The sequence below is a fragment of the Magallana gigas genome, chromosome 5 (assembly GCF_963853765.1).
Source record: "Magallana gigas chromosome 5, xbMagGiga1.1, whole genome shotgun sequence".
Classification (NCBI taxonomy): Eukaryota; Metazoa; Mollusca; class Bivalvia; order Ostreida; family Ostreidae; genus Magallana; species Magallana gigas.
This window is the reverse complement of record NC_088857.1, coordinates 50894128-50914860: the sequence shown is the minus strand read 5'-3', so window position 1 is coordinate 50914860 and position 20733 is coordinate 50894128. Positions and strand designations below refer to the sequence as shown.

Here is a 20733-nt window from a genome sequence, read left to right as displayed (position 1 = left end):
TAACGTATAAACGAAGTGATCGATTGATATAAGAAAAAGATTTATTGATACATACGGCCAGGTGAATTTTAAAAAATGCCGATCTTTTAACTTAAACATACTTAGTAGATTTTTATTTTTGATGAACCGCTCCGAATTTTGCATACTAGTTCTGTTATCCAACTTGTTCTGAACAAGTAACATATTCCAATACATAAGTGTTATGAGCTTCAAAAAATATTTCGCTTGGGAAATATGAAATGATACATACTGGTACGTGAATTTGAATAAACACCGATCATTTAACAAAAAAAAAAAAAAAACTTCATTTTAATTTTAGATGAACCTCTCCGAATTTCGCTTATTCAACTTGTTCTGAGCAAGTTACATATTCCAATACATAGGATTTCTAGGCTTCAAAAAATATTTTTTTGTAAATAATTTACAGTCAGTATTGTATTTTGTACGTGTTGTTTTTTCCTCCATCTTCCCTGTAAAATATTGATATTTGTGATATCAACATTATTCAGTGATATCAACATCTCTGTAACGCCAATATTTCAATATCAGCCCACAACTAAAACACTACCTGTCCAGTAATACTAGTATATCAACATCTGATATTACATCGTTACCCAGTTATATATTAACAGTGCAAAGTCACCATGCATCACCAAATGCCCGGTTATATGTCGCAGTCTGCCAACAAATATATACTTATCCGTCCCGTAATAAATCACCCAGTAATATGTCAGTATGTATCGCTATCTGCCCAGTAAGATATCAGTTAATATAATTTATCACTATCTGTTCAGTAACATGGCCGTAGTCAGTAACAAAACTAATAAGTAATTATACTGCTCGCCTAGTGATTCACACAAATGCCCATGCCGTGGTATATCACAATCTGTCCAGTAAAATATCTCTATAAGCCCAGTAATAAATAAATTTGCCACAGTGGTATCACCATCCGCTCAATGGTATATCACCATCTTCCCATGCAGTGATATTGTCTATCATCATATGTCCATGCAGTGGCATATCACCACCTGCCCAATGATATAACCCCATCTGTCCATGCAGTGATATATCACCATCTGTCCATGCAGTGAAAAATCACCACCTGTCCAATGATATAACCCCATCTGCCCGTGCACTGATATACATGTATCACCATCTGTCCAATGATATAACCCCATCTGCCCATGCAGTGATATATCACCATCTGTCCATTCAGTGAAAAATCACCATCTGTCCATGCAGTGAAAAATCACCATCTGTCCAATGATATAACCCCATCTGCCCATGCACTGATATACATGTATCACCATCTGTCCAATGATATAACCCCATCTGCCCATGCAGTAATACTATATATCACCATCTGTCATACAGTGGTATATCATCATCTGTCCATACAGTGGTATATCACCATCTGTCCATACAGTGGTATATCACCATCTGCCCAGTGGTATATCACCATCTACCGTGTGATATATCACCATCTGTTCATGCAGTGATACTGTATATCACCATCTGTCCATGCTGCCCAGTGGTATATCACCATCTTCCTTGAGATTAATCACCATCTGCCTAGTATATTCACAATGACTAATGGCTAGGACACCACAGCGGCCTGGTGGAAAAATGAGGGTAGCTTTATAATATGTAAAAAGGGTTCTCTCGTTTAGAGTTTCCCCCTTTGTTGAAAGCATTTAATCACTTTGCAAATGTTTGATTGTTTTTTTAATAATTCTATTGCCGTCATTGCGAAAAAATACCACGTAAAGGAAAAGTCATGAATTTAAAAAAAAATATCTCAAGCATATGTCCTATGGCAGCCACCGTACTGTTCGATACAATGATGACATAAAACATAACATTGGACGATTTAATAGAATTTCAGCATGCCTATATCAATGCACCTTTGAGTTTGCCGATAATGCATATAGCATTCAACAACTACCCATTTCAGTTCTATCTATACACAATTACGAATATTGCCACTGACAAATCGTAATTTAAACGAACTGCAAATGAACAACGTTACTAAATATGGAAATTGTGTGAAGCAATGACGTCACAAAAGCAGTTAATATTGAAGCAAGCATAATAGCATTATAGTTTAGTAATGATCCTTAAAGCTAAACTAATTACCTTTGCAAAACATATTAGCCTTTATATGAGCCTATTTATGCACAACTTTTTCGTGAAAAACATTTCCACTGATAGGTCGCCTTATAACTGTTTACTGCGAACAGGCCTGTTAATGCACAGCAAACGTTGTCAGAGAAATAGGTCATATAAACACATCTTATGTCACCCAATCTTATACAAATACATGCGTTTGTGGGTTTTTTTTTAGTACAATGTTATGTACTTAAAAAGTACATAACATTGTACTGAAAAAAGTTTATTAGATATTTTTTGTATGTTCTGTTCCCACGTAATGCAGGCACTTATTCTCGCCGCAAACTTTTTTTTAATTTGCACATAACAAAACAAATTTAGATGAAGTACCCCCCCCCCCCCCCCAACCCCTGTAAAAAAAAATTAAATTGAAAAGAGAGAAATTAACAGTGAAATTGATGTTTTATGAAATTATAGGGGTACGTTATGCTCTACCCCCCCCCCCCCCCGGTTGAGAAGTTATTTTCTTTAAATTAACTTGTCAAGGTTTTTTGGATCCTTAAAAAACGATGCTACTTGCCTGTAATTATATCCATTAGTTAGAATTAGCTAGGTAATAAGAATAAGATAGACTCCTAAGCGAGATAACTCTCATAGAGCCCGTTTCAACAACTCCTGTTAGTATTATTTTGTTACTGAAAAATAAAATGAAAAGCGTAATAACGACTTCTCAAAAGGCAAACTAATCTATGGTAGGCGTCGGTTGACCTTAGGCTTTGGTAACCCGGCTTGTTGCTTCATTTGACCGGGGAGGATTCGCCGGCGTACACCGATTTCGCTGGCCTGGAGAGACCGGCGTGGAATTCGCCGCTTTGGCGGAACCCTCGGTTTTGTGATGTGACCATGAGGTGAAATATGTAGATACAATTTGTCATAATAAATCAGCATGCTAATTGTCCGAATGCGTTGATTTAAGGTAGTCCATCCATAACTATCATATTTCATATCTAATAGATTGCAAGGCTGATTACAAAATCCTTAGTGTGATTTTAAAGGGTTTATTAAATAAATTAATGAAGGTTTATATTTGAAAAAAAAATTAAAATTTGAATATTAACAAATTTATCATGTCTCGAATTTAACATTGAGGTCTATGGAAAAAACGCATTTTTCAATATATCTTTATAGTACAGATAATTTTCTCACAAATATCTTGGTAACAAGTTGCAAAAGCTTTTCTTTTCTTTGAAAATGCGAAAAAATTCATAATTTACCGTACATATTTTTAGAAATTGAATTTTCCTAATTTTTGCGACTCTTTCAAAATACATTCAAAAAGTTTCAAGTCCAAAAACTTCGTTTAGTCGCCTGCATACATACTCCCGAGTCTGGTTTATGCCAGCCCCATACAAATTTTAGAATGTCTATTCAATGCATGTAGATTATACCAAACTTGTTAAATTAACTTCAGTTATGGATGGAAAACCTTAACAAATTTTTGGAATTTTTGCGCAGAAACCACCACCAAAAAATGAATTTTTGCCTATATTTTTGTAATGTTCACCTTATAAGTGCTATAAGACGTATGTCTTTTGCAATAAAGAAATTGAATTGAATTGAATTGAGTATTTCCTATTACTTTTGGCGAAATTGCAATGCTACATATTTGACAGTTCTTTATATTTTATTCCTATCTATGCAGGGAATCTAGCAAAGCCGATAAAGGGAGGTGTCGTTTGGAATTGTTTACGCCTTGTTGTCACCGTCGGAACCATAGGGTTTCTATCCGTTACACTTTTCTTTTTATTGCCCCCAAGGATTGATTGAAAGCAGTGTAACGAATAGAAAACCCTTGGGTTCCGACGATGCTTTTTGTTTATTTTTTAGTAACATGAATGATATAATAGGCTTTCGTACGTTCCAGATGTGGAAATCAACAAGATCGGGCGACTTCATCTGGAACTCGAGTTTATACTCCCATTACGTCGTAAGTGTAAATAAAAGCAAATTTAAAGGAAACCCTCATATGCATAAAGTAATGTGAACAGTCTGCGTACGCACCCGAGTTTATTTAGCAGCAACTGACTCACAGAAGATTACGATAACATGCTACTTGTACATGAGGCTGTGGTTACAAGTAAAGTGTTGTGCCTAAACTCTCCCTCATTAGGGCCCCGCAAGGATTTGCGGGTGCCCTATAGTAATCACTCTGTCCGTCCGTCCTTCTGTCCGTCCGTCTGTCACTCTTCCGTCCACAAATTTCCTGTTTTTTTCTAATAACTTTTTTTATGGTTGCCCAATCAAGTTCAAAATTTGGTATGGTAGTCCAGTAGGCAGAAATACATATTTTGATGCTAAGTTTGGTTCTCTATGTCTTCTGGTTTGGAGCTGGGGTGGTGGGGTAGATTCCTAACTATGCATAAGAATGAATGGGCAAAGAGAGATAACTGCTGAGAATGTTACCATTGTATACATGGAAGGCTGTGCAATATTTGTCCTTTGGGATTAATTAACCTTCCACAGGAAGAAAATCCTAAGCATTATCTTTATCTGTCACATTGAGATTAATTACTGCACTGGTGCCCTATAGTAATCACTCTGTCCGTCCGTCCTTCTGTCCGTCCGTCTGTCACTCTTCCGTCCACAAATTTCCTGTTTTTTTCTAATAACTTTTTTTATGGTTGCCCAATCAAGTTCAAATTTGGTATGGTAGTCCAGTAGGCAGAAATACATATTTTGATGCTAAGTTTGGTTCTCTATGTCTTCTGGTTTGGAGCTGGGGTGGTGGGGTAGATTCCTAACTATGCATAAGAATGAATGGGCAAAGAGAGATAACTGCTGAGAATGTTACCATTGTATACATGGAAGGCTGTGCAATATTTGTCCTTTGGGATTAATTAACCTTCCACAGGAAGAAAATCTTAAGCATTATCTTTATCTGTCACATTGAGATTAATTACTGCACTGCCTGTGTCTGCAAATGAAATTTTTTTTGAAGTTAAGGTCAATTTTGAATGATGTGTAGTATTGTGTACATTCTTTGAAATATGGATTTAAAATATAATATTCATATTTTATTTTGGTTAAAATACCGTACACAATGATTTATGATAATTTTATTGAATTCTTAAATCAAATTCAAATCAAAATTAAATTTTAAAAAAATTATTAGATATCAGTTTTTTGATTCTTTTTTTTTTCTTTTTTAATGGATGTTTTGGTGTTGTTGTTGTTTTTGGTTGCTTTGTTTATATTAAAGGAAACTTAAGAATAGTACCTGAAAATGTTCCTTCTGTAAGCCCTGATTAAATTCAATAAATGGATGAGAGCAGGGAAATTAATCCCCTGAGATTAATTATCTTGCCTGCATGTTTCAGAAAATCTAAGGTCTGTCTTTATCTGTTATATGTATTACCGTACACATGTGTCTGCAAGTGATGTTTGTTTGAAGTTGAGGCAAAGGATATGACTCATTGGATATTTTTCTGATATCCCACAGTTGTGACTTTACAATGGGATTTGCCTAGGCATAATGAAGTAAAATAATGTAGAGTTTTATAACAGTGTAAACATTGATTGTGGTGTATAAAACATGGGAAAAATAGAATCTCATATGATTTGTAGAATACATGATTTTTATCCAACTTGTGTGTTTTATCCCCTCACTAAGGCTCAAGAAAAAAACACTTTAATTGTTGGATGAAAATCATATCCAACTCCAAATCATGAGATCCTATTATTGCAGTTCTTTACATCATCTGCAGGGCATTTATTTTTCATCATTGTTAATATAAAGAGGATGGAATTCAAAGTTTTTTTCACTTCTCTATATTAATTGTCATAGCGGGGCCCTTCCTGACTGGTCAGTTTTCTAGTTCCGGTTTTTGTAATCGACCGCGACTTGTGTCACAACATGCTTATCAAGTATGACTTATTAATGTTGGCTTGAAAACTACTGGTAAAAATTCCCTTGTTACAATTAACACACAGGAACCGGCTAAACATTTGGTTCAATTAAAGGGTCACATAATATTTAAATTTTGCCTCTCCATAGGTAAACATTTTTAAAAATTAATTTTCCGACGAAGGTATTTCTAAAAAGTATCAATTACTAGAAAGTGACATGAACGGAACAGCCAGAGGGTCTGTCGTCGGACGTCGGTCCGTGCAGTCCATGCATCCTTTGTTTTTCATGCAAGTTGCTAAAACTATATCAATCGATCTCGAAATAATTTTACAATATCACCGGACATAAACGCACATATTTTGTACGGCAATATTTACATTCCTGTAATAACACTAAGTATCGATTTTGTACCATACAATCCAATAAATTCAAATGACGTAAAATTGGGTTTTTGCTCATTTATATTCAAATATTCAATCGTTTATATTGCTGAAAATTATATAAATGTAAGTAATAAGGAACCATTCTTTGACTATTATGAGGTGCATGATAATTTCGGTCGGGGCGTGATCAAAGCTATCATAAAGCCCTTTGGTCTTTATTGGATTTAATCACGCCATGACCAAAATTATCACCTCATAATACTCAAAGAATGATTCCCTATTCCTTAAATAACCCCACCCCCTTTAAGTTTAGAATTTAAGAAAGTTTGTATCCCCTCCCCCCTTTTTGTTAGGTAGGTCTGTCCCCTTTTGAAAACGGTGTTATGTGCCCGGTGTTATATAGTGTCGTTTCCCCCTAGCCATCTTTCCCCCCGGAAATATGGCTATATAGCAGTTCTTCCCCCCGGAAAAATGGCTATATAGCAGTTTTTCCCCCACGGAAAGCTGACTATATAGTGGGCTTTCCCCCTTTTTATAGCCAGATTACCCCCACGGAAAACCTACTATATAGTGGATTTTCCCCCATTTTTACTTTCCGGCCATGTTTATTGCGGACCATTCGTGACAATAATTTGCAATAACTGATATGATATTAATTTCTCACAAAAAAGGATAATTATGGCATTTATTAATACATACAATAAATTACATGGTTTTTCAACCCCAAATATGAACTAAGGCATGCGCCTTCATAACATCGTTTATTTCACCTGTTCTCACCCCTTTTTGGAACACCTTTTCACGGATTTCGGAATACCTCGAATGTTTTTCATCTAATCGATGCTTATCTACAGTTTTGACTTCGACGTTATGAACACGTGAGAACACTTTTTAGTGAAAATACGCCGGTTTGCAATTGGAAATTTAATTTTCCAATGTATTACCATCAATGTATAAGTTTCTCCCAGGGAACTAACTGACCAATCTTGACTTAATGTTGTAGAGGAAGCGAATAAAAAGTGGAAATGGATTACTCTCTTCGTCCAAAAGGCTACCAATTTTAAATTAATACCGTTAGAATTGACGATCTTAAAAACAATTATATATTTCTTCTTCTAAATATCAAACGGGAGACAGGATGCAATGATATGATGAGAAACTGAAATGTTTTAGTTTTACTTTGATTGATGGGGTTCTAAATCATGGTTAAGGGGTATTTTAATTATGTATTAAAAGCATTTGTAAAGTTAGTGTTTACCATTTCGTTTTAAAGATACGTATATTCATATTTTTAAGCACATTTCTACGAAACGCGAGATATTATGATGTAAACAATTTAAAAAACATTGAAATGTCTTCACAACCAAAACAATGTCGGTATCTTTGCTGGTTACTTTGGAAAATGTGAAATGGAGCATGAACTAACTTTATGTTTATATTGTGACTCACTATTTGCAAATTTTTCCACTTTTAAGTATTTTGAAAACGATGCTATATAAATCAAGATATATGATTCAATTACCTAAAAAATGTATACTATTTGTTTCATATTTTTGCAGTAAAGATTTACTTGTGTACCAAATTAAACAAGGGTAATTAAAAAACAAAAAAAACAAAAACAACCAACACATATATTGTGATGAGCTGACTTTTTTTTAAATATAAGCTTTTTCTTCTAATCAACTAACAAGTAAAAAAGTCGTATATATGCGTTTAGGTTGGTTATTTATTTTTGATTTTCGGTTTCTCCTTTTATGAATAAAAGTTCATTGATTTATTTATCTAATTATTTATTATATCATTAGTCATCTTATGAATTGATTAAATGATTTGAAGAATAATGAATTTTACCTGCGTACCTTTTTAAAAAAATTTGTTCGTAAATTTAAAAAAAGCAGAAGGATTAAACGTAATTTTCAATCATTTTGATAAAGAAATATATGAGTGATTGTGTATTTTTAAATGATATTTTTACTTTTAAATGACCGTAAAAATATGTTCATGTGGTCATCTATAGTTTTTGAGATATGGGGCCCTAAAACATACATATTCTTTATAATTGGATTTCATACATCGGGCTCGAAACCAACAAAGGCTCCTACCCTGCATGGGGGCTTAAATTTTCGGTGTCATCTACTAGAAGTTTACCACTATCACTGTGAAAATATGGTTAATTGGTCATCTCTAGAATTTGAGATTCGGGTCCACACTTATAGAACACTATTCAATCATATGGGGTTTTAAACATCGGGACCTGAAACATCAAGGGCCCCTACCCTGAGGGCTGAAATTTTCATCTTTAAGTAGTAAACCACTGCCACTATAAAAATATGGTGATATGGTCATCTCTAGTTTATGAGACATTGGACCCTAAAGAATATGCACTATAATTATTATAATAGGATTTTAAAAATCGGGCTCTGAAACATCGGAAACAAAATTTCTCTAAAACAGAGGTTTAGCCTGGATGAAATTTTCACGAATAGACAAACAGTCTGATAAATTTATCAAGAAATTCTTAAAACATTCTCGTTTAATACAATTTCAGAACACAGAATTATGCTTATAAGTGTATAACTTGTAAATCCTTTTTCGATGAATTACCTAAATTAAGTTCTAGTTGTAATTCCGTTACACACATGTTCAACTTTCAGCATTGTCTATAAAAATAATAAATCGGCAAAACGAAACTTAACCTGTACAGATGAATGCCGATATCGAGTATGCAACCTGGGAGTGTAGAAACATTGATTTTAATCCTTACTGGATTTCCATAAATAGTTTTTATAAAATCTGAACCAAAAACGTGAGGAGAAACCCTACTAGGGGGGAAAAGCTACTATGTAGTAGCTTTTCCCCCCGGGGGGAAAGGCTACTATATAGTAGGTTTTCCGGGGGGGAAAAGCTACTATGGGGGAAAAACTGCTATACAACACCGGTTCTATTTTTTAGTCCAATGTCACAATATGGTAGGGGCCTGTTCCACCCAGATATTCTAAAAATGACAAAATGTTCAATGTAATTATATATCAGAAATAAATCTTATGTTTGAAGGTTTGCTTGGTATATGCATGAAAAAATGCTGCATTCACCAATATTTAAACAAATATACATTTGTGCCAATTTTTCCTCCTTTGTTTCATCTCGCTAGAGAATCCGATGTCAGTGCTAGCGCTATTGATACTGAATGACACATGGTAATTATGTAACCGCAACTTCTCGGTCCTTTCCGGGAAAACACCCGAATGTATTAACGTACATTTACCTGAGGTAAGAATTTTATACAAAATTGAGTCGCTTCCAATCAAAATAAGCATAAGCTATACAGCATGCACTGTATATCGTTTATAAATATTATATTAAAATATTCTAGGGTATATCATATACTTTAATGATTTCTAACTCAGGTCTCAACAGATCGTAAAAAGTGTTGTATTAAGATTTTATAAAAAGGGGGCGCCTGTGTAATACATTCGAGGTTTTTCGGGGTCTGCCGGAAATGCCGAGAAGTTGTGATTGGGTAATTATGTATTTTGTGCCGTAATCTGTAGTGTTTTAAATAAATTTTTAAATAATATTCTTCTATATAAAAAAAAAAAATAAAAAAAAAAATGCTGTACTTAAAATGATGTACAAGCACAAAAAACGACCATCGTATGCATGAATCGAACACCCTCTAAACCAGGAGGCGCTCTCTTGTAGCCTCCGCTCTACAAGCTGCGGTTCGGAGACAAATTAAACATGTGGTGAATGATTTCCATTGCGACAATTATCTGTGAAGTAAGACATTTTTTGGTTATGAAAATCACGAATTTTGACGCTTTGGTCTATGTGCTCAGTGATTGAAGTCCCTTTAACAGTTTAAAGTAACGTATTTTTGTGTGTAGTGTAGACCCCCCTTCCCTCCTCCCACCGAAAAGAAAAATACATATCAATCGTAAAAACTTCGCCTTCAAATGCTTCCTTATTGATTTGTGCGGACATCTTGCGGGTCCAGTGAATTATTGAATTTTAGCTGTACTGCAGTAGAGTGTATGAAACTTTTTCTGACACTTTACACATAAAGCTGGTGTAAAATGTACATAAAATAATAAACATACCACTGTTCACTTTGAAAACTTTTACTTTAGTGTGTAATGTGTTTAACATGTTTAAACAGCGTCGAGTTTCAGTGAAAATACCTTTCACACAAAAGTGACGACCGCTATGGGCCGTCGTACTTGTGTATACATGAACTGTTATATGTGTACATAGAAGAGGATTTGAAATGTCGTCTTAATGGTAAACCTGTTTTTGTCACCAACAGATTTTATTTTATATTTTAACCAACTATTCATGAAAGTTTCTGAGCCATTTCCCGGATACAGCCAGTAAGTGCTATCTATTCGGATTTTTTCGTTCCATCCGATTTTTTTACCACTAGGTAGAAAATAGGCTGAGTGCGTGTATTTACGCATGATGTTCTCGCGTTTCGTAACAGTTTCATAAGTTTAAAAAATGGGGTGGGGATAATCTAAAGTGTATACCCGATAATTTCAGACTTCTCTGATTAATCATGAATGCAGTTATTCGAATGCACTCGGCGTTGATGCAAAAATACCCATGGAAAACAGTCGCCTTTTCGACAGGTGAGTATTTATCTTCATGTCGATCTACGTTAAATTACGCGTTGAAAAGTGAAGGACTCAAATCCCATTTAGAAATTTGTTTGCTGTATCCATTGTTTTAACAAATTTGACAACCTGGAATATTTTTTATGCATAAGAAATAAGTAACGTGATCATGACTGCATAATGAGACACTGACACTGGTATATTCATTATGTTTTTTTTAAATTTTGAAAAAAGAAATGCAATAATTGCATTCTTTTGTAGGTTTTGTTATGTCAACTGGAGATGCCATTTCCCAGAAATTTGTTGAGAGAAATGAAAAATTTGACTGCAAAAGATATGTTCGATATTGGGCTTTTGGGGTGATAATTGCTGTAAGTTAAAATATAGTTATGATTAATAAAATTACTGTTAAAGTGTTGTTACATCCATGCATGTTTTGCATCTAATCCTAATAAATTGCTGCTGATAGAGCTGCTTATTACGAGTACCTTTTATGCATTATATGCTGTAATGCAAAATTCAACAGTTCAATAGTATCTAGAATATCTTTACAGTCCACAATTCTTAAAAAAAGAAGAAACACAATAAAAATAAGAGTTAAAGGTTTATTAACTGTAAAAGTGATGGTAACCAATTTGATTTAAGTTTCTTTTTATCATATTCTTTAGTTTTTCATCAGATTTTATGAATTGACAGAAATGAATACTAATGGGCTTTTTTTGCAAGTAATTAGTGTGACTTGCTTTCAAGTTAATAAAGTTGCCAGTTAAAAAATAAGAGGCTTATATTCAAGAAAAGCTTATTGTTCCACTGAAAAACTTCACCAAAATAAATTTTATATCAGTTTATTCAACGAGTTAATAGCATTAAAAGTAAAAATGCCTCTAACAGCATGTGAGCAAATTTAAAGATAAGTTTAAAGCACAAAATATAAAATTGATTCAGCTTATCGACATTCTTTGATCTATTATAAACAAAAACTGAAGATCAAGTTGAATGAATAGAACCACAGACTGTGGTGGAATCTGTCAAAGTCATTCCCTGTGCAGAATTTACCTTTCTTTATATGCTGACAAGAATTAGAATTTATAGGCAGAATTTGAGTTTAAGCACTGCACGCTACATGTATATTTTCTTTTGAGAAGTTGCTGTTCTAATAGGCTAAGTGTTCATTCAGACTACTGGGTACCTATGGTTTCTGACGCTTTTTTTCATATGAGGTTTATTAAGAAAAGTATAGAAAGGCCACACCAAGTCACTGTCTAAAGACAAACACATCTGTGTCATAAATATGTTTTCCTCATAGTTGAATCAATATGTAGGCCTTAGTAATTGTTATATTACAGATTCTGGTGGTCAGTACATTCTCATTTTATCCATTATACTGGTTTTCATTAGTATTATTTATCAATAATAGGGTCCTCTTTTCCATGGATGGTATATAAGACTGCAAACGATTTTTGGGAAGTCTAAGTTGGCACCATTCAAAATGGTTGCTGTTGATCAGGTAATTAATTATACTATATTTTTCTTATACATGTATTTCGATTTGCTAGAAAATATGTTTTAGTTTCAGCATTTGCAATGTATAGAAATCATTCTTGACTTTATAGAACTTTAAAAAATTTTAATATCTAGTAAATTTCAATGTGATTTGAAAAGATAATAATGCAAAGAGATGCTTTTAATTAAGAAAAATTAATTCACTGCATTCTTCTTCAGCTGGTGTTTGCGCCTGTCTTCCCTCCGTTTTTCTTGGGAGTCATGGGATTAATGAAAGGAGATTCTTTTTCTGTCATAAAACAAAAAATTCAGAAGGTATGTAAGGTTCAAGTATTGTTAGTTAATCCATAATCCATACATTATTTCCGTACATCAATGAATCAATAAAGATTAATCCTCATGTAATTGTTGTAATCTATCAATGAAGACCTGGTCAGCTTTATTCATTGTCATTATGACATGTGACTTAGTGATTTTGTCAGGACATTGATTTCATTTGATGAACTGATTGTTATCCTTAGTTTACTGCACAATTGATTTTGATTACTTTTGTAAGTCAATGCTTTTCTGTTCTAGGATTATCTGGATATTCTCACCAGTTGCTGGTCGGTATGTACACACTATAATGCCTGCTACTTCAAGCTAAACAGCTTAGAGGATTTGCCATTTTGTATGATGCTCGTTTTATCCAGCATGCATTTACATGTCCATTAATTACCTGTCTCTGTATACTTTTTAACAGGTTTGGCCAGGTGTGCAGTTTGTGAACTTCCTGTTAGTGCCCATCAGTCACAGGTAAAGACGAAATTTTGACTCGGGGGAAAAGTGAAGTTTTTAATTCCTTCACACCCCTAATACCCCCCAAATTTTAAAATATAATTGTAGTTGATTATCATATTTCGTCATTCCAATTTGGGCAACAGTAAATGTTATTTTCATATTTCATGCGACATAGATAAAATGCACATGTAAATACAAAATAATGTATGGTTTTAGTTCAAGTGTAGCTCATTCATTACTGAAGATGTAGTTAGCATATATCCTTATTCTACTGCACAATTGATTTTTGTTACCTTTGTAATTCTAATTACCGGTAATTGTAATCATTCTGATTTTATTGCAGGGTTCTATTTAACAACACTATAGCCCTTGGCTGGGACACCTACCTAGCCTGGAAGGCCGACGCGTCCAAACAGAAGTCCACCGACACCCTGGTCCGGTCCAAGCCCCCTGACACTCTAGTCCGGTCCCTAGAGACGACCGTGGCCAGCCTGCCAGTCTGGGGAGACACGCCCACTAACCAGACCTCCATGTTTGTGGCCCTCTCCCCATAGCATGGCCTCCGTCACTGGTGTACTCAACGTTCGTTGCCAAAGTGTGTTCATATTGAGTTATTTTTTTGCTCCACACCAATAATGACTATATATTTGTACATACATGTACAGTGTATCCATAGTATAAGAAGCTTGTCATAGGAACTGCTGTACCGAGTTCATACTTTGCTGTTGCCTGATATTATGATGTTTGTTGCATCTTGTGTAACATTGGACTGGTCAGACAGTCTGTTTTGAGGAATGTTTTAATCCTCAGTTTGTCTTGAGGAATGTTTTAATCCTCAGTCTGTTTGGAGGAATGTTTTAATCCTCAGTCTGTTTTGAGGAATGGTATTTAATTCTCGGTTTGACTGTGTCCTTGACTTAAAGTCGAAGAAAAGCATGTGATATTAAATAACCAATGCCTCATATATTGTGTCATGTTTCTATGTTTAAATATATATAAAATCATAAATTTTTACATTCATTTTCATTTTATTTATTAATTTTAATTAAAAAAAATATTCATACATTCAGATGCTTGTCTGTGTAAATATTCCTTCATGTTTCCAGAATTTAACATTTGCATGTACATGTATATATCTACTTAAAGTTGCTTGTTACCTCCATTCTTTCAAACTTTTGGAGTTTGGAGTCCAATGATGCATTTACTTAAATTATGTTGCATATATGTTCTAGTTCAAATTGCGTTTTTTGTTTTAATGTGACATACATATATGATTTATGCAAATAAAATTACAATTTTTTATGTGTTTGATGAATCAGAGGACCTCAGAAATACACTACAACTTGTTAATTAAAATTACAGAAGTAGAAGATATCTCTAGTATACAAGTTTTCACCGAGTTAGAGTGGGGCAGGGATGCATTCAAGATCATAGCATCTCCAAGATCTGCGTAGCAGCTTTGATCTTGAATGATCTGCATGCTTAACAATTACAGCATTACCCTGTAATTTATTCAGTGTGTCTCTCTATCCTAGCAGCCTTGCTAGCTGCAACAATCTTGAATGCAGTCCTGCTCTCAATAAATCCAACTCGGACATTTCGGTGGAACGTACATCTTTGCTGTATGCAAACAAACTCTGGCTATGAAAATAGTTATTTTGCCCTCTAATTTCGTATACAATTGGCATTTGTATTGCAATTTTCTGGATACTTTCTAAAATAAAGTCTGAACTTCTTTACTTGTGATCTACTGAAGCAGATCAAGTCACATTTTGTGAAGTGTAAGTAAATATCTGCAAGCCCTGGCTCCAGAGTTATTGCCCTTAGCCTTTTCCTCCCCTTTACACTTGCAATGTGAGAAAGACAAGACGTAGAAGATCACAAATAACAGCTTCAGCAATTTTAATACGAAGTTGTGTAACCATGAATATTTATAAGTATCGCACATGTTATTAATCAGTCTGTATTAATTGTTAACAATTATGTTGTTGAGAAATAAGCTAGGCATTATTTCTACATGATTTTAAAATATAATTATTAAACAATGCCCCACAATTGTTAAATATATTTGTTCTTCATAAAACTTATTTTAAAAATTAAAACATGAAGGTTTGTAAAAAGCAAATGAAAGTAAAAATTACATGTATCTTAATTCTTCATATAAAATTTCCTTAAATTAAAGTTTGTAGGCATTACTGAAAAGTCTAAAAACAAACCATGATCAAATGTAGGTAAACTACAGGTATAAATCAAAATCTGTACATATAGATCAGCATTGTACATCAAAATGTATAATACAGACAGTTTGTACAATATGCATAAATCAAAAATTGTGTCCTTAATGAAAACATTATGATACAGAGACACACATAAATACTGATCAAAATCAGGAATTCTGACAGGTGTTAAATTATAACACTAGTTTGTATGTTCACACAAATCAACAAGTAAGGTACAAGGTTTTGAATTTTTCTGTACCTGTGAATTCTATTACCTGTTAGCATTAGTAAATAAGTATATATTAAGATATTTTCATTTGATATGACCATTAAAATATACACAAAGATTACACTGTCTATTCAGACAATCCAAGACCTATATTAAGTAGAGCCTTGGTGTCTGTACATCATGAAATTGGCTGGTTATTTTCCTGTAACCATTGGGTAATACTCTACTTGTAAACTCAATGAATAAATCCCCCATCCCCTTCATATGCTAAGATAGTATGGCTATACATTGCACCTGTGTCCTTCACCTGACCTTCTGACACACAGGAATTGGCTGACCTTCCAATGACCTCTTTCTAAGTCAGCAACCTCCTTTTTATGGTCAAGGCTGACCTCCCAGTGACCTCCTCTCAAGGTCAACACAAACTCCTTGAATACATTGACACATTTATACTTAAAGTTCATTATGCACCAATATATTAATTTTTCTACATATGAATGATGTAACTAATTAATCATCACCTCTGAACTGGTTACCATAACAACAGTATGTTAACATGTATAAAATTCTAGGACTGCTTTCCAATGAAGACTAGAAAATATAGATGTTGGATAATTTAACAAATACACATGTGGATAACAATTTATAAACAGGGCAAACCATGTTGCTCCAAAGGGTAGAAAATATGTACCAACTAGAATAATTCATAATATAACCAGTTAATTGTATACAAGTTGGTGTAAGCATTTCAAAAGTCAATTCAGGTTCACCTGGAGCAATATTGCCTTAGACAATTCTGTATAAATTTAACTTTCCAAAGGAGTACAGACTAAAATAAAATTTTATCCCTCTAAAATATCGTACAAAAGCAAAATAAAAATTTTCTATATAGAAATAAAGTTAACAAACTATAAATAAAAGATTTCTGTTTCATAAAGTATTAAGAAAATGTATTAACTTGCCAACAAAGTTAAAAATCTTTTGACAGGGGCGTGATGAAATCCTTAAGAAATGTCACTACATTAGAATACATTGCAGGCACTTCCACTGTTTGAAATGAGGTATAGCAGGATAAAACAGATTTTCCATTCTAAAAATTCTCCCAATGTGATTAAAAAATACATGCTTAAAATTTTGCATCAGTATGTAAACTTCTTTAAAAACTGAATTAATAACTATGATACGATAAAATTGAACCTCTGTAAACATATGGCAGACACGAACACAAATTGTACCACAATATACAAAGAATGGGAGAAAAAAAATCCGACAAAGCCATAGACGATGCACATAAAATCTTGTATCCAGATCTACCTATGATATGGGGGGCACAGGCTTTTTGTCCTTAAGTCTTGGGTTTAATGAACTTGGTTCCATATAGGTTGGAGTCAAAATATCAACATACATAAAAAGGGTCCACTACAGGATAAATAAATAAAACAGTTGCAATGAAGAACAAGAAAGTTGGGGGGAAACTTGCTGTAAAAAATCCTGGCACTAAAGCACATTCAAAGTCACACATCAGACACATCAGCCTCAAGAAGTAGTCCACACAAGATCGACCAGTGTTTGGGTGTTGTGTAAACGGTACAAGGTGGAATGTCCAGTGCTAGCCTATCTCCCCCCACCAAGTCAGTTGACTAGTCCGGATGCTGTTTCCCCATCTGGTGTACTTGGACCTGATGGGGGTGGTAAGGGTGGCATGTTGGATCTTTGGCATCTTGTGAACCTTGTGTCTGAGCAACATTAAGGTATTCACTCTACTCCTAGTTTCAGCCATCACTGGAAAGAGAACAGAGTAAACATTACACTATGATCAGATTAATTTCGACCTTTAAACTTTATCTCTAAATCGATTTGATTTTGAATTTTCAAATTATTTGCCTTTGTCATAAAACAACAGCCTAAAAATCTAAATATCTGAGACTAGTCGTAATTAAAAGGGGTTCACAAGTTCAATAACTGAAACTGGACGAATGTTTAATGTCTGAAACTAGACTTAATAGTGGTTCACATGAACATTATCTGAAACAGGACTTTATAGTTCAGGTACCAGTATATCTAAAACAAGACTTAAAAGTGGTTCACAATTCAATATCTGACACTGGACTTAGAGTAGTTCACAATATCAATATGGTATACTGAAAAAGATATTGTGTCTGTACATCGCATCACTGCACACACAATGTAGACACTGAATGTACATTCAGCACCATCAGCTCATCACCGAGATGAAAGTCCCACCACAACTGACCTCTGAGCTGACATAGCCTGTCCCGAGTGAACTCACCTAGCCTGTGTCTTGGTTAGATTCATCCTCTAGATTGAGTTCTATGATGTTCTCTTTAGTGACCTCCACCTAGAAGTGTACCACAACCAACACGTCAAGTCTGGGGTTAATCATCAAACAGTAACTTCAGAACAAACACTCTTACATTACACAAAGTTAGTGAGTTAACTGCATAGGTTACTTTATCTGTTTTTAGTCTTTAAAAACATCTTCATTATCATTAGTCAAATTCACAACACTAGTACATCCCATAACTTCACATGCCAACAAGTCCACCGAAAAAAAAACTTGGAACAAACAAAAAATACCCACACTCATGCAAAAAAACACTGACCCAGAAAAAATCTAATACTAAACGCAAAACACACAAAGGGAGAGATCTGTTGAAGAATTGAGGCAGAGCAAATGATTCGTAAAGCATTTAAATTAAGGCTTCTTTTAAGAATACGCAGTAGTTTCCCCTCCAAAACAAATGTTCCTCCAATTACCAAATCTAAAATGTAAAAAAAAAAAAGGACTGGGAATCCAAGGAAACGTGGCAGCAATGTGAGACAACAGAGAACTAAGGCAGAGCTTCTGACACCTAGTGAAGCAAGACAGAGTCTACATCACGGACGGACACAGACAACTGGAAACCGTGCTACCTCGTGTTCTATCGTTTTCTCAATCACTTGAACAGTTCGGAGCGACACCTGCCCCGTCGCCTCGTCCACGAACTCGACTGTTTTGAGGTGACACTTCTCGTCAAGCACTCGAGATTTCTCCTGTACCCGAGTCTCCCCTTCCTTAGTCTGGACTATGAGTTTTTTGTTCTGATAGGGGCTGCGGGGACACTGGTTAATGCAACAGACACAAAACCATCACAACTGGTTAACCAACCCTTACAAGGGCAAGGTCATTCAAAGACCTTTCCATTTTAGTGTGATTATGTATGAATTCAGTGCACTTAACTCTGTGTTAGTAAACATGTAAATTATAGCAAACATGTAATTATAACAAAGAAATCAAAGTCCTACCTCTTGTTCTCCATTTGCACTGTGCTTTACTGCATTCTCATCATCTACAATGAACAACAGAGTAGTTTAAGACTCCTTTAATCAAAATATGTACCGATCCACTATAGAACATATTCACATGCAGGCAACATCAGCACATAGCTATGAGCCTCACAGTCAGAACAAATTTTAAACATCATTGAGCTAAAACTTAAGTTAAATAAGAGAGAATTGTTACAGGCATCCTCTACAGATTCTATCCCCGAGAACGTCTAACCTGTAGTTGCGGAGTCTGGCACGGTCGGCAGGCGGGATTTCTCCTGCATCTCCTTGGCCAATCCTATCACAGCTTGGGCCTTCATGGCGTCCACCTCCAATGACTTCATCCTAATGGGTCAAAGGTCAAGTTACATCATTATTTCCATCCCAAAGCAAACCATAATACCATTATTGAATACATCCGATACACGCTGCTATATCATAGTGATTTTGAATTCTCTCACAACAGATAGTTATATTTTAGATAGATATTTAGCTTCTACATATTTATGCTACATAACTGAAGTTGCTATACACCATGCTACCTCTAGTAACCAAGGTCTACAAACATAAATGATAATAATGCAGTAATATTAATACAACAAGACATGTTAATAAGAAACAGAGAAGCTACAGGAGTTGAACCCAAACCACGCCATTCGTTGCCCAACCTCCAGGCCTCATGCACTCCATGGTTAAATAGTTAAAACTCAACTCATACCATGAACTTAGAATCTCCCCCAATCAAAAAAGGTTTACTATCATTAATTCAATTTCATATTAAAGTATTACGAATTAGGATGATGAGTATGAAAATTAAAATAGATGAAAATGAGATGCTAAATTGACTTTTGGATCAAATTGTGTATTGTAAGTTTCTTTAAACATTTTAAAAACCAAATAAATGATTATTTCCAGAATGTTTTCTTTTTCCATTTTGGAACCCTTGGACTTTGCATTCTTAGTCAATTTAACTATGCCAGCGGTTGAGTGATGAAGATGGTGTTGACAGACCTGGCTTGCCGCCACGCGGCCCGTTTCTCGGCCTCTAGCTCCCTTTGTTGGGCCGGGCTTATTGCCGATTTATCCAGCAGACCCTCCTTAATTAGGCGTTCCTGCAGCCGTTTCTCGGCTTTGGCTGTTCTTACAATACAAGAACTCTGATTTTGGCTATATTAAGATACAGAGAAAGACAAACAATATCAAAGCCCCGCGCAAAACAGCACACATAAACTCACGGCAACCGTGCTCATTGTAGATATATAGTCCAACATGGACAGAAAAAAAAGAGGATTATTGAATCATATAGGTGTAACATGGAAAGCGCTAACAAAGAACATGCTACTAGTATCAACAATAAATTAATTCTATTAAGTATATTTGTAACTGTTACATGAACATGCCACTGTTTAAAAAAGTGAGTATTTCTGAGATGTTGTTTCATAGATGAGATAAATTAGGAGACTGGTTTAACAGTTCTGATTTGTTGTAGCTGGTGAGCGTTTCTTAGTTAGAACCACACAGTGCAGTCATGCAGGTCCGAGTGCGGGCTGAGCCCCACCAGACTCCTCATACACAGACACGATCCTGTCCCTCACAATAACCCCCACCTTTCACCACCCAATGTATCCTACCTTGTCCCTTTCCATTTAAATTTTCTAGAATT

General features: G+C 34.8%; 2 protein-coding genes across 23 annotated transcripts in view; one reads left to right on the top strand and one right to left on the bottom strand.

Moving 5' to 3' along the window:
- Window positions 1-10548: 10548 nt before the first annotated feature.
- LOC105347370 (protein Mpv17) lies at window positions 10549-14595 on the top strand. Of its 4 annotated transcripts, none has more exons than XM_034446053.2 (8): window positions 10550-10680; window positions 10939-11027; window positions 11274-11383; window positions 12430-12519; window positions 12735-12830; window positions 13092-13124; window positions 13258-13310; window positions 13639-14595. In XM_034446053.2, the coding sequence occupies exons 2-8, from the start codon at window positions 10955-10957 to the stop codon at window positions 13847-13849; spliced, it is 666 nt and encodes a 221-aa protein (XP_034301944.2). In that variant the 5' UTR covers window positions 10550-10680; window positions 10939-10954; the 3' UTR covers window positions 13850-14595. The 4 variants fall into 4 exon arrangements, with proteins under 4 accessions (XP_065942309.1, XP_034301944.2, XP_065942308.1 ...); XM_066086236.1 differs by lacking the exon at window positions 10550-10680 and adding an exon at window positions 10751-10769; XM_066086237.1 differs by lacking the exon at window positions 10939-11027 and having other exon boundaries at window positions 10549-10680.
- LOC105347371 (protein scribble homolog) overlaps window positions 13926-20733 on the bottom strand; it is a 33644-nt gene continuing 26836 nt past the window's right edge. For 13 of the 19 annotated variants that reach the window (XM_066086216.1, XM_066086232.1, XM_066086221.1 and 10 more), the window contains 6 exons: window positions 20082-20237; window positions 19306-19415; window positions 19050-19093; window positions 18678-18866; window positions 18034-18102; window positions 13926-17525 (listed from right to left, as the gene is read on the bottom strand). In XM_066086216.1, coding sequence (XP_065942288.1) covers window positions 18034-18102; window positions 18678-18866; window positions 19050-19093; window positions 19306-19415; window positions 20082-20237 — 568 coding nt within the window. In that variant the 3' untranslated portion in view covers window positions 13926-17525. Of the gene's footprint in view, window positions 17526-18033; window positions 18103-18677; window positions 18867-19049; window positions 19094-19305; window positions 19416-20081; window positions 20238-20701; window positions 20726-20733 lie in introns of all 19 variants that reach the window. The other 6 variants (XM_066086227.1, XM_066086234.1, XM_066086229.1 and 3 more) reach the window with 4 other exon arrangements.